The sequence below is a fragment of the Ornithorhynchus anatinus genome, chromosome 1, assembly GCF_004115215.2.
Source record: "Ornithorhynchus anatinus isolate Pmale09 chromosome 1, mOrnAna1.pri.v4, whole genome shotgun sequence".
NCBI classification, from domain to species: Eukaryota; Metazoa; Chordata; class Mammalia; order Monotremata; family Ornithorhynchidae; genus Ornithorhynchus; species Ornithorhynchus anatinus.
Window position 1 is genome coordinate 38,461,029 of NC_041728.1, and position 11,536 is coordinate 38,472,564.

The 11,536-nt window shown below is 69.3% G+C and overlaps 1 protein-coding gene across 1 annotated transcript; it reads right to left on the reverse strand.

The window, feature by feature from the left end:
• Positions 1-263: 263 nt before the first annotated feature.
• Positions 264-11,035, reverse strand: PGF (placental growth factor). Its single transcript, XM_029074262.2, has 7 exons — positions 10,817-11,035; positions 9,456-9,498; positions 5,586-5,782; positions 5,304-5,380; positions 1,654-1,683; positions 1,230-1,292; positions 264-1,009 (listed from the first exon to the last, which is right to left on the reverse strand). The coding sequence occupies exons 1-7, from the start codon at positions 10,880-10,882 to the stop codon at positions 982-984; spliced, it is 504 nt and encodes a 167-aa protein (XP_028930095.1). The 5' UTR covers positions 10,883-11,035; the 3' UTR covers positions 264-981.
• Positions 11,036-11,536: the final 501 nt, after the last annotated feature.

Sequence of the window (11,536 nt, forward strand, 5' to 3'; positions counted from 1 at the left end):
TGGAGACGTCTCTTCCGAGCCCCGCTCCGGGGCCCGGGCCGGGGAGGGGGTGGTGGGCGGCGGCGGGGAGGATCCTCGCGGGCCCGGCCGAGGGCCCGGCCGGGCCCCGGAGGTCTGCGCCTCCGCCGGAGGGCGGGGCCGGGCGCCTCGGCTCGGGTTCCCCGCGCCGGCTCCCCTGGCTGGAGTCCTTGGCCGGATCCGAGCCAGAGGGGGAGCCTTCGGAGAACCAGCCCGGCGGCCGCGGGAGATGGCCTCACGCAGAGTCTGGTTTTAACTAGGATAGTTTATTAAGAGGAACTGGCTTCGCTCCGGCGCCCGGGCCCCGGGAGATCCGGGTCTCGGCGGGCCGGGCGCCCGTCTCCCGCTCGTCCCCGGGCCGGGTCACCTTCCTCCCGAGGTCTCCGGCCCAGGCCCGTGGCCCCTGTCCCTCTCGGGCTCCTCTCCGGCGGGCGGCAGGCGGGCGTCCAGAGCGGCGTCGTGGGCGAGGAGGTTGAAGCGACAGCGGAGGCGGACGCAGGGGAGGGGCGGTAGGCGCCAAGCGGGGCGGCGAAAAGCCCGGGAAGACCCACCGCCCGGCTGACCGCCGTCCTCTAAAGCTGCTTCCCTCGGCTCCCAGGGCGCAGCCCGGCCTAGGGAACGGCCACGTCGGGCGACTCTCCCCCGGGGCCGGCTTCGAGGCCTCGGCCCCCCCCTCGGCGCCCCGACCGCCCTCCCCGCCGCGGCGCCCCTGCCCCCCTCGGGTGGGACCGGCGAGCCCCTCCCTTGCGGTCAAGCGGGCCGGACGCGGCCCCCGGATGGATCCCCCGCCCGGGCCCCCGGAGTCCGCCGGGGTCCGAGCCGGGGCTGGGCGCCGGTCGTCCGGACGGGGTTACGGTCGGCTAATAAATAGAGGGGACGTGGCCAGCGAGGGAACTGGGGAAGTGAGACGGGGAAATAAATACAGCGGCCGGGCGCCGGAGCGGCTCTCTCCCGGGGAGCCGGCTATCTGCGGGGAGGAGCGGCGCTGCACCTGACGAGACAAAACACGAGAGCCGGGGTGAGGGCGGGCCCTCCCGGAGAGAGGGGACGGACGGTGCGGGGCGGGAGCGACTCTCGCGGGGGTCCGCGGTGGCCGACGCCGTGCGGGGATCGCGCCGGCGGCCTCTTCTCGGGCGGCGCCCTCCCCTCCGCCGCGCGGCCCCGGGCCTCGGACCCCGGGGGCCGCCGTCCCCGGCCTCGCACGGACTCACAGGTGACAACCCGTGGGTCTCGGCCTCTCTCTCTTCCTCTTCCCTCTGTCCTTGCTTCTCCTCCTGGAACAAGCCAAAGGGAGAGGAGGGGCCGGGACGTTGTCACTCCGGTGTCGGTTAAGCGCTCGTCACGTGCCGGGCCCCCTACTAGGCGCCGGGGTCCCCCGTGGGGCTCAGGGTCTCGATCCCCATTTTACAGACGAGGGAACTGAGGCGCGGAGAGGCGAAGTGACTTGCCCGAGGTCACACAGCAGACCTCGTGCCCCACGAGGAAAGCGTGGCTCGCGGGGCGGGGCTCCGCGGAGCATTGGTTCGTTCATTCGGCAGTCTTTATTGAGCGCTTGACTACGCGCAGAGCGCTGTACTAAGCGCTTGGAACGTCCAAATCGGGATCCGAGAGCACCCAAGAACCAGCGCCGCTTACCTCTCCGGTTTCATCTTTTCCCGCCGAGGCCTGGGGAGGGAGAGAGAGGAAAAAGGGGTGCGTTCGGGCGGTCTGTCTCCCCGGGGCGGAAATCCCGGCCCGAGACGCCCACGGGGCGCAGGGAGAAGGCAGCCGATCGTATTTATCGAGCGCCTACTGGGCGCAGAGCGCTGGTCTAAGCTCTCGGGAGAGGACGATAAGCCGGACACGTTCCCCGCCCACAGCGAGTTTCCAGCCTGGAGTCCGTCTACAGTCTGGGAGTCAGAAGGATCCCCCGGCTAGACCGTGAGCCCGTTGCTGGGTAGGGATCGTCTCCGTCTGTTGCTGAATCGTACTTTCCAAGCGTTCGGTACAGGGCTCGGTAAATACGATCGAATGCCAGAGGGGATGAATGAAGCATCTGGCTTCCAATCCCAGCTCCGACACTCGTCCGTTGCGGGAGCCCGGGCGAGTCACCTCACCTTTCCGGGCCCCAGTTCCCTCATCCGCGGAACGGGGACCAAGCCTGTGAGCCCCAGGTGGGACGGGGACTGCGTCCGACCCAGTTCCCGTTCGGTTCCTGGCACATAGTAAGCGTTTAACAGGTCTCACAGTTACTATTACCATTATTATTATGACTTGGACCCGGGAGCCCCGTGAGGGCCTGTGCCCGACCTGGTTACCTTCTATCTCCCCGGCGCCTGGCACGTGGCGAGCGCTTGATAAATAGCCCAAGGCTCGCTCTAATCATAATAATGGTGGTATTCGTTAAGCGCCCACTATGTGCCGGGAGCTTTACGAAGCGCTGGGGCGAGTACAAGCAAATGGGGTTGGACGCGGTCCCCGACCCAAGTGGGGCTCGGCGTCTCAATTCCCCTTTTCACAGATGAGGCAACCGAGGCCCGGAGAAGTGAAGCGACTCGCCCAAGGCCACAGGGCAGACAAGTGGCGGAGCCGGGATTAGAACCCGTGACCTTCCGACGCCCGGGTCCGTGCCCTAGCCACCGCGCCGGGCTCCTTCCCGCTCGTTCGTTCGGTCGTATTTCTTGAGCGCTTCCCGCGTGCCGGGCGCCGTACCGAGTGCTCGGGGAGTACAATTCGGCCGCAAAGAGCGACGATCCCCGCCCACAGCGGGCTCACGGGCCGGAAGGGGGGACCTTCGGCCTTACGCTCGACTTTGCGTCCGGCTCCGAGCTCGTTTGCAGACTCCGGGGAGGGTTAGTTGGCAGACGCCGGGCAGAACCCGGTTGTAACCCTTATTTTCTAGGACCTACCGTCCCGCTAGGTCGCAAACCGCCGTCGCTAAATACGACCGGGGGATTCATCTGATCTCCCCCTGAGGCCGGAGCCGCTCTCCCGGGGCCTCTGAAGCGCTCACGGGGGAACCTTCTCCCTGGTCAACGTGGGCCCCTGGGGAAAAGCACGGGCCTGGAAATCAGAGGAGCTGGGTTCTAATTCACTCGGTCGTATTTTCTGAGCGCTCACTGGGTGCAGGGCGCGGTACTAAGCGCTTAAATAACGGCGATGGCATTTGTTAAGCGCTTACCGCGTGCCAAGCACCCTTCTGAGCGCCCGGGGGAGATAGGAGGTCATCGGGTTGTCCCACGTGGGGCTCGCGGGCTTCATCCCCGTTTGCCAGATGAGGGGACGGAGGCCCAGGGAAGTGAAGTGACTCGCCCCAAGTCACACAGCTGATAAGTGGCGGAGCCGGGATTAGAACCCACGACCTCGGACCCCCGAGCCCGGGCTCTCGCCACTCAGCCACGCTGCTTCTAATCCCAGCTCCGCCACGCCCCTGCTGGGTGACCTCAGGCCAGTCACTTAGCCCCTCTGTGCCTCCGCTCCCTCGTCCGCCACACGGGGATTCAATCCCCGTCTTCCCTCCGGCTTAGACGGTGAACCCCACGTGGGACCTGATTATCTCGTATCTACCCCAGCGCTTAGAACGGGGCTCGGCCTGGAGTAAGCGCTTGATAAATACCACGATCACTATTATCATTATCATTATTATTATTAACAGCCTGCCGTAGTGGAAAGAGACCGGTCCCGGGCTCCAGTTCCGGCCCTGCCCGTTCCCCGCTGTGTGACCCTGGGCAAGTCGCTTCACTTCTCTGTGCCTCACTTTCCTCATCTGTCAAATTCATTCATTCGATCGTATCTACTGAGCGCTCACCGGGTGCAGAGCACCCTACTAAAACGGGGACTCGGTGCTCGCTCTCCCTCCCCCTTAGACCGGTAGGCCCGCGTGGGACGGGGACCGTCCTGGATATCTACCCCGGCGCCTGGGACATAGTAAACACTTAACGGTTATCATTAACCTCTCCGTGCCTCAGTTTCCTCCGCTCTAAGATAGGGATGAGGCATCAGCCCTCCCTCCCTCTTCGGCTGCGAGCCCCCGAGCCGGAGACCCCCGCTGTCAATCCAGTTATCTTGAACTCGCCCGACTCGACCCATAGCAAATCCCGACCTGACCGGTCCCCTCTGGGAGCTGGCTCGGGGCGTCGGGAATTCGGCACTGGTCCCCTCGGTGACGCTTTATTCATTCAGTCGTACCGGTTGAGCGCTTACTGTGCGCAAAGCACTGTATCAAGCGCTTGGGAGAGCACAAACGGACACGCGACCAACTCCCGGTCTAGAGAGGGGAGAGGGCGCCGTTTCCCCGGGCCTCCTGCCCCCTTTGACTTTCCCCGCCACCCGCCCCTCCGGGGTGGAACCCGCCTCGCAGCGGGACGAGGACGATGGTATCTGCGAAGCGCTTACTGTGTGCCGGGCCCCGTTCCAAGCGCTGGGGTGGATACGAGCCGATCGGGCTGGACACGGTCCGCGTCCCGCACGGGGCTCACGGCGTTTTACGGACGGGGCGACCGAGGCACGGAGACGCGAAGCCGACCGGCGGCAGAACGGCCCGGCGATCGACAGCGGCGCTCTGCACTCCGCCCGCCGTCCACTCCCAGCGGACCCCGGTCCTCCCCCTCTCGCCCCGGACCGGCCCCTTCGGGGGGAGAGGCGGCCCCCCAACCCCCCGTCCCCGCGACCGTGACGGTGGGCCCGGGGGACCCTCTCCTCGCCGCACAGCTGCGGCCCAGCTGGCGGCTTCCGACTCCAGAGGCGAGGTCCGGGTCGGGGGGGGTGGGGGGGCGGGGAGGAAATGAAACCCAGCTGCGGTCCGCAGAGCTTCCCTCCGGCTTCGATCTCTCGCGGCCTCCCCGGAGCCCGGGAGATGAAAGGCAGAGACCCCCCCCCCACCCCCCCGGCCCCGCAAGAGCCGGAGGTGCTAAAAGCCTCCTCCTGGGTCCCCGGCACGGAGCGGCCCAGCTCCGGCAAGGGCCCCTCCTTCGGGGTTCGTTCGTTCATTCAACTGTATTTACTGAGCGCTCACTGTGCTTATTGAGCGCTTACGGGGTCCGGAGGCGGGGTTCTCTCGGGGACCGGGGGACACCAGAACGCCCCAAGTGCAGATAGGGCTGGGTCCGTCCCCGCTCCCAGGCTCCCAGGACGGCCCGCCCGACGCAGCGAGCGCTCAACGAATACGTCGGTCGATCGACCGAGCTGGGAAGCCCACCCTAATGACGGCTCCCCCAACAGCCCGGGGCGGACGGGCCCGGGCCCGGGAAGACCCGTCCCGCCCGCCGGAGGCCCCGGGCCGGGGAGGTCTCTGACGCAGGTCCTACCTGCACTCACACCGCACGTGCTCGGTGAAGGTCAGCTCCATGTAGGACGTCTGCTCCTCAGATTTGATCTTCAGGAGCTGAAAGGGGGGGAACGCGTTGCCGGGGAGCGGTTCGGACGCCCGGGCCCCTCCTCCGGCTACGACCCGGGCGTCCGGCCCTCTCCTCCGCCCGGTAGGGAAAGGCCCCGGCCGGTTCGAGCCGGCCCCGGCCGGCCCGGGGCAGACGGGAGCCCGGAGCCCGGAGGGGGTGGGGGATTAGGCCGGGAGAGGAGCCGGGACCCACCTGCATGGTGACGTTGGCCGTCTCCACGGGGACGCACCGGAGGCTCTCGTCCCCGCAGCAGCCGGTGCAGCGCCGCAGCGAGACGCACGAGGGGCTGAACATGTGCTCCACCTCGCCGGGGTACTCGGCCACGATCTCCACCAGCTTCTCCAGGGAGCGGCAGAAGCTGCGACCCCAAACCTCCTGGAAGGGCAGCACTGCGCGGGGGAAGCGGAACGGGGCCGCAGGTTTCGGGCCGGGGCGCCGGGCAGCCCGTCCACCCCCCGCCGCCCCGTCCGATCGTCTCTCTCGAGCGCGCGGGACAGTACGATGCGAAAATAAACCGACGCATTCCCTGCCCACGGCGAGCTTCCGGTCCCTTCCACCCGGGCTCTCTCCATCCGCTGTCCCCTTTGGGGCGGGGAATGTGCCTGTGTCATGATGTCCTCTCCCGAGCGCTCGGGAGCGCTCCGCACACAGTAGCCGCCCGCTAGATACGAAGGACCGAGTGACCCCCGCCTCCCGGGTTGGATCCCTAACCCCTCCTCCGTTACCGAGAAGCGGCGTGGCCGAGAGGATAGAGCCCGGGCCTGGGAGTCAGAAGGACCTGGGTTCTAATCCCGGCTCCGCCGCTCTTCTGCTGTGGGGCCTCGGGCGAGTCCCTCGGGCCTCGGGGACCTCAGCGGTAAAATGGGGACGAAGACCGGGAGCCCCGTGTCGGACGGGGACTAGCCGATTCGCCTGTTTCTACCCCGGTGCTTAGAGCAGCGCCTGGTATGGTAAGCGCTTAACGAATACCGTACATATATATATTTTACTTTTACGCGTATCCCGATCTCTCAACTCCTTCGGCCCCCCCCCCTCTGGTGAACGTGGGGGTGAAGGGCCTCCCCCCATAATCTCCTCTTCAGCTTGGACTTGAGCTCTGAGTTCCAGTCCAAGCCAGACTCTTCGGCCTTCAGACCCCTAACTCCGCTGCCCGGACAGGGCCTGTCCGGGAGGTCTTCTATCGACCCTTTCCCGCTCCCTCGCTTCTTGCGGGGACCCTCCCCCTCCGCGGGTAGAGTCGGGGGTCCAGGTTCACCTCGCCAAGTTACCGCTGGCCCCGCGTGCCCCGAAGCCCCCCGGGGGAGGAAACCCAACCCCCCTCGGAGGGTCGGGAAAGGAGGGGGGTCCCCGGAAAATCGTCGGGACGCGGGGAAGCAGCTGCAGAGCCCAGAAAGAGGCGCTCATCCGGACCGGACCGGCAGTCTCGGGGGGAGGAGCCGGGCACCTAAGCGGGCCAGGGGGCTGGGGGCCGCCTGCTAGACCTGCCTCGTGGGGCCTCGGGGGCCTCCCACGCTTCCCGAGCCGTGAGCGGGCCCCAGGAGGGCTTTAGTGGCCCGCCCCTGTCGGTCTAAGCGTGGGATCTCTCTGGTCCGAAAGGACAGACAAAACGAGAAAAACACAGGCCGACCCGAGCGGCCTTAGCTGGGCTTAATGCTGTTTTGGTCTTCCCCTAATGGCCCCCGCAGGAAAGATGACACCTGGCGACAACCGGGGAGGGCCGTCCCACTCCCCTCCTCTTCCCCTCTCCTCGCTGGGGCTCCTGTGGAGACAACTTCCTACCCAGCTGGGGTCAGAGGGCGGCCGCTGGGGGAAGCCAGAAGGGGCAGCTGGGCAGCAGGGGAAAGAGATGCCTTCCTTTTCCTAGGTAGACGCAGCTAAAGACCCGTCCCCCTCACCCTTCTCGGCCCGAGGAGGCCGGCTGGGTGGGCGAGGAGCGGGAGGGCGCGGAAGGAGGCTTCTCCTCGGCCGCTCCCGGCATCCTTCCCCCCTCCCGGTCGGCTCCGGAGCCGGACTGCCGGTCTCGTGGACCGAGCGCGGGCCCGGTCGTCAGAGGGACGTCGTTTCTGATCCCGGCTCCGCCACTTGTCTGCCGTGCGACCTTGGGCGAGTCATTTAAATTCTCCGCGCTTCACTTCCCTCACCCGTAAAACGGGGATTGAGACTGCGAGTCCCGGGTTGGACCAGAGCCCTTTATCTCGTGCCTGCTCCGGTGCTTAGAACGGGGCCCGGTCCGTAGCGAGCGCCTAACCAACGCCATTATCACCGTGGTTCTTAGCGCGGGGCGGGTGGGCGGGGGACAGGCTGGTGTTTGGGTTTGCTGGATGTCGAGTTAGTAAGGCCGGGAATGAAGAGGGTGTGCGAGCCACCGTGCTCGATGTGTCTTCAGAAACCCAGAAGGTGTCGGGAGCCTACCTCCCGTCTCCCCGTCGACGGGGAACCGGTCTGGCCCGAGCGTCTTCCCGAGACGCCCCCCCCGCCACCCCGCCCCCGGGCCGAGACCGGAGCCGGGAGATCGTCGGGCCCGGCGGGAGGACGTTTCAGGAGAGAGAGAGGGGGAAGAGGGGGGACCGGGAGGGGCCGCTGGCTGCGGCCCCGGAGCACAGCAGGTGTCTCCGCCGCGCTGAGATGGCGCCGGCACAGCTGGCATGTGGGGAAAGAAAAAAAACCTGAATCGGGCACGCCTCTCCCAGACTGCGTCCGTCTGGGGATCCGAACGAGCTCTGGCGCCGTTTCTGGAGTGGCCGCGGCCCCGTCCTCAGACGGAACTTCCCTGTTACCGGCTAGCGGGGCCTAGGGGAGAGAGCCGGCAGAGAGGAGACCCCGGTCCTTCCGGACTGCGAGTTGGCCGGGGGCAGGGACCGGGTCTGTTTACTGTCATATCGTACTCTCCCAGGTGCTCGGGACGGTGCTTTGCCTACGGTAAGCGCTCAGACGCGGTTGAATGCGTGAACGAGCGCCCTGGCTTCTGCTCCCGCTCGGCCCCCGGCCGGCCGAGTGACAGCGGGGGATTCATTTGGCTTCTCTGTGCCTCAGTTTCCTCATCTGTAGAAGGGGGACGAAATACCCGCCCGCTCTTCCCTTAGACCGCGTCCGATCGGAGGGAGGCGTCTACCTCGCTGGGAGCAAGCGCCACAGCGATTCCTGGGGGCGAGCTTCCGCGGCTGGGATCGGTTCGGAGCGGGCGCGTCCGCCGGCCGGGGAGACGGAAGCTCGGGGCCCGACCCTCTCCCTTCTGCACAACCGTCCCCCCTCCCGCCCTCGTTCCCGTGACGCGTGGACTCGCGGTGTATTTCGCCTCTCCCTATTTAGCCGTCTTAGCCCTGGTTGTCCGTCAGGTCTGCCCCGGCCTCCCCTCCGGTCCCTCGCCGCACCCTCGGCGAGCTGAGCCGCTTGGTGTCCGCCCCGGCGCTCGGTCCGGGGCCTGGCGCGTAGTAAGCGCCTGACAGATACCGTCCCCGTCACCGTCGTCGTCGTCATCATCCCCGCCTCGGGCCGCCGGCCCCCGGCTGCGGGGCAGGTGGGAGCATCCGGTGGGAGCCGGCGTCTAGCAGAGGGTGACCGTCCTGCCCCCGAAACGGGCCGCCCGTCTGTGGGATGAGACGGGCTTCCCTCCCGCTGGAAATGCGTCGCTGACGGGGGAGGGGAGAGGTCAAGGACGGGGTTAAGACAGAGGCGAGAGGCGGGCCGCCCCATCGCGCGCACGTCTCCCCTCGCTCGGAGGTTCCCCGCTCGGTGGAAACGGGGGAGAGGGTTCTGGTCCCGCCCGAGCTGTTCGTCGTCAGCTCCCCGAGGCCCCCGCCCGGGCCCGAGGGGTGCGGCGCGAGGCTCTCCCAGATCCCCCGGCGAGAGGCTTTGACTCCCAGGCCCCCGAGCCCCCACCGTCCCCCCCAACGGGCCCCCTCCGCGGATCCGGCCCACCTCCGCCTTCCCGCGCGGCTCCCTCCCCGGGCGCTCCTCTGGGCGAAGGCCCGTCGACCTCGCTTCCTTCTTCGACGGCCGATATGCCCCGCGCGGGGCCCGGGGAGGGAGAGGGCCCTCGGGGGGCAGGGGTCGCCGGCTCACCTTCCCCTTCGGACGTGCTGCTGTTCCCGGAGAGCCGGTCCCGCTGCCGGAGAGGGGAGAGGGGGGAGAAGGTGAGTGGGGGGAGGACTGGAGACTCCCGCGGAAGGGCCGCGGTGCGTCGGGGGGCTGCCCGGCGGGGGTCTCCTCCTCCCCGGCCCCCGCCCCCGGCATCTCTCCCCTCCCCCGGGCGGCCCGGCCGTTCCCGCTTCGCTCTCGCCACGGGGCCGGGGGTCCTCCCTTCCGTCCCGCCTCTCCATCGCCCTCACGACCCCCTTGGGCCCCCTTAACGTCCGGGCCCGGACTGGGGCCGGAGCCCCGGAGGGAGGGGATGTCAGCTGCGGGAGCGGAGGGGCCGCGGACGGACCGCAGGGTAATGAAACACCGCGGGCTCGGCCTCCCTTCCCCCTGCCCTCCCCCGCAAGCGCCGATCAGGCCACCCCCTCGCCCCCTACCCCGCCACCGACCCGTCCCCTCCCGCCTCCCTCTTTCGGGGGACGGGGCACCATCCCGGAGGGCCCTCGGGGGTTTCCCGGAGAGCGGGACGGGGAGGGACCTCGGTGGGAAAGGAGGTTATTACTCTTGGCGGGGTTTCTCTTCCCCGGGCTGGAGCCAGGCCAGGGTCTGGGGCCTCAGCCCGGCTCCTGGGAAAAGCGTCTCGGGAGCGTCTCCGGCCCGCGGGATCCGGGACCCCGGCGGGAGGCGTCCCGCCGGGCCCGGGGCGGGAGTCTGCGCTTACCCTCGGGGGGGCCGGGGGCGGCCCCCCCCGGGCCCGGCGGGATCCCGGGCCGGGCCGGGCGAGGCGTCTTCCCCTTCCGCCCTCGGGGGGCCCGTCCCCCAACCGTACCCCGCTCTGCTGCCGGGGATCCCCCCGGGAGATCTGATAGATGGCGGGGTGGGGGCGAGGGGTCCTCACCTCCGTGCGGGGGGGGGGGCCTTCCCCGGGCCCCGGGAGGGGAAGGCCGAGTGGCCGCAGGGGGACGGGGAGGGCTCTGCCGGCCGAGCCCGGAGCCCCTCGGCCCCGCTCCCCCTCCGGGGCCCGGCTGGGGTCAGAGGTCTCCACGGCGTTGGGCCTGTCCCGGGGGCCGCGGCCCCGACCCCGGGGCGGCGACCGGCCCTGGGATTACCGGGAGATGCTTGGAGCTAAACGGGCAGCCCCGGGGAGCGACGGAGAGCCTCGCCCCAACCCCGGCGGCTCCCCCGAGGCCCAGGTCCACCCCGGGGCCTCCTGAGAGGCCAGCGCCGAGGGCTCTGAGCGGGCGCCTGCCTCCCCCCGACCGCGCGGGCCTCCCCGCGTGCGGCTGCTTCTCTGACCTAGAGCCCAGCCGCCCGCGGGACCCCCCCGGCACCCGCATCCCCCTTACCTGAGGCGGAGGGGTGGGCAGGGCGAGCCCGGCCAGGAGCTGCAGGAAGCAGGTGAGGAGCCGCATGGCCGGCGTCTCCTCAGACGGCCCGAGGCGGGGGGCTCCGTTTCAGGGGGACAACCGGCATGCTCGTCCAGGACCCCGAGCGGCCCCGGCTCCGGGGCGCGGGGCCGGGGGGACCCCGGTGCCCCACTTCAGTGCCGCCGGGCGGCCCGGCGGGCGGCGGGCCGCCCCCGGCCAGGCATCCTCGGGATCGCCGCCGGAGGTCCAGGAGGAAGCCCCCGGCGGGGGCCGGGGGAGCAGGCCGGGCCACGTGGGTGGCCCAGACGCTCCCTTGGCCGGTCCCCAAGGGCAGGCGGTCGGCCCGCTCGGCCCTTCCGCCCCCCGGGTCCCGGTCGGCGGCGTCGAGGACCCTGTCGGTTCCCCGGCCCCGAGCCGGCTGATCCCATCTGAGCTCCGCTGCCCTGGGAGACGCGGTTTCATGGGCTGGGAGCTGACTGAGGGTGGAGTTCCTCTCTAGTCCCTCCTCTCTCCCGCCCGCTCCCTCTTTCCCAGCTTCTGTGGCTGCCCAGACTCCAGCCCGCCCAGGATTTCCTGTAACTCGGCCTGTGTGTGTGTGTGTGAGAGCGCGCGCGTGTGTGTCGGGGGGGGGAGGGCGGGTGGCCCGCTCCCCCCCCCCCCGTCCCCCCCGTTACCAACCGAGGGAAGCCCCCCCCTCGA

Excerpts from the sequence above, each read along its gene's own strand:
- PGF (XM_029074262.2), bottom strand. The coding sequence starts at position 10,882 with ATGCGGCTCCTCACCTGCTTCCTGCAGCTCCTGGCCGGGCTCGCCCTG. Across the intron at positions 1,684-5,303 it reads CACGTGCGGTGTGAGTGCAG|GCCTCGGCGGGAAAAGATGA; the intron begins GTAGGACCTGCG and ends CTCCCTCCCCAG. Across the intron at positions 1,293-1,653 it reads GAAAAGATGAAACCGGAGAG|GAGGAGAAGCAAGGACAGAG; the intron begins GTAAGCGGCGCT and ends GGCTTGTTCCAG.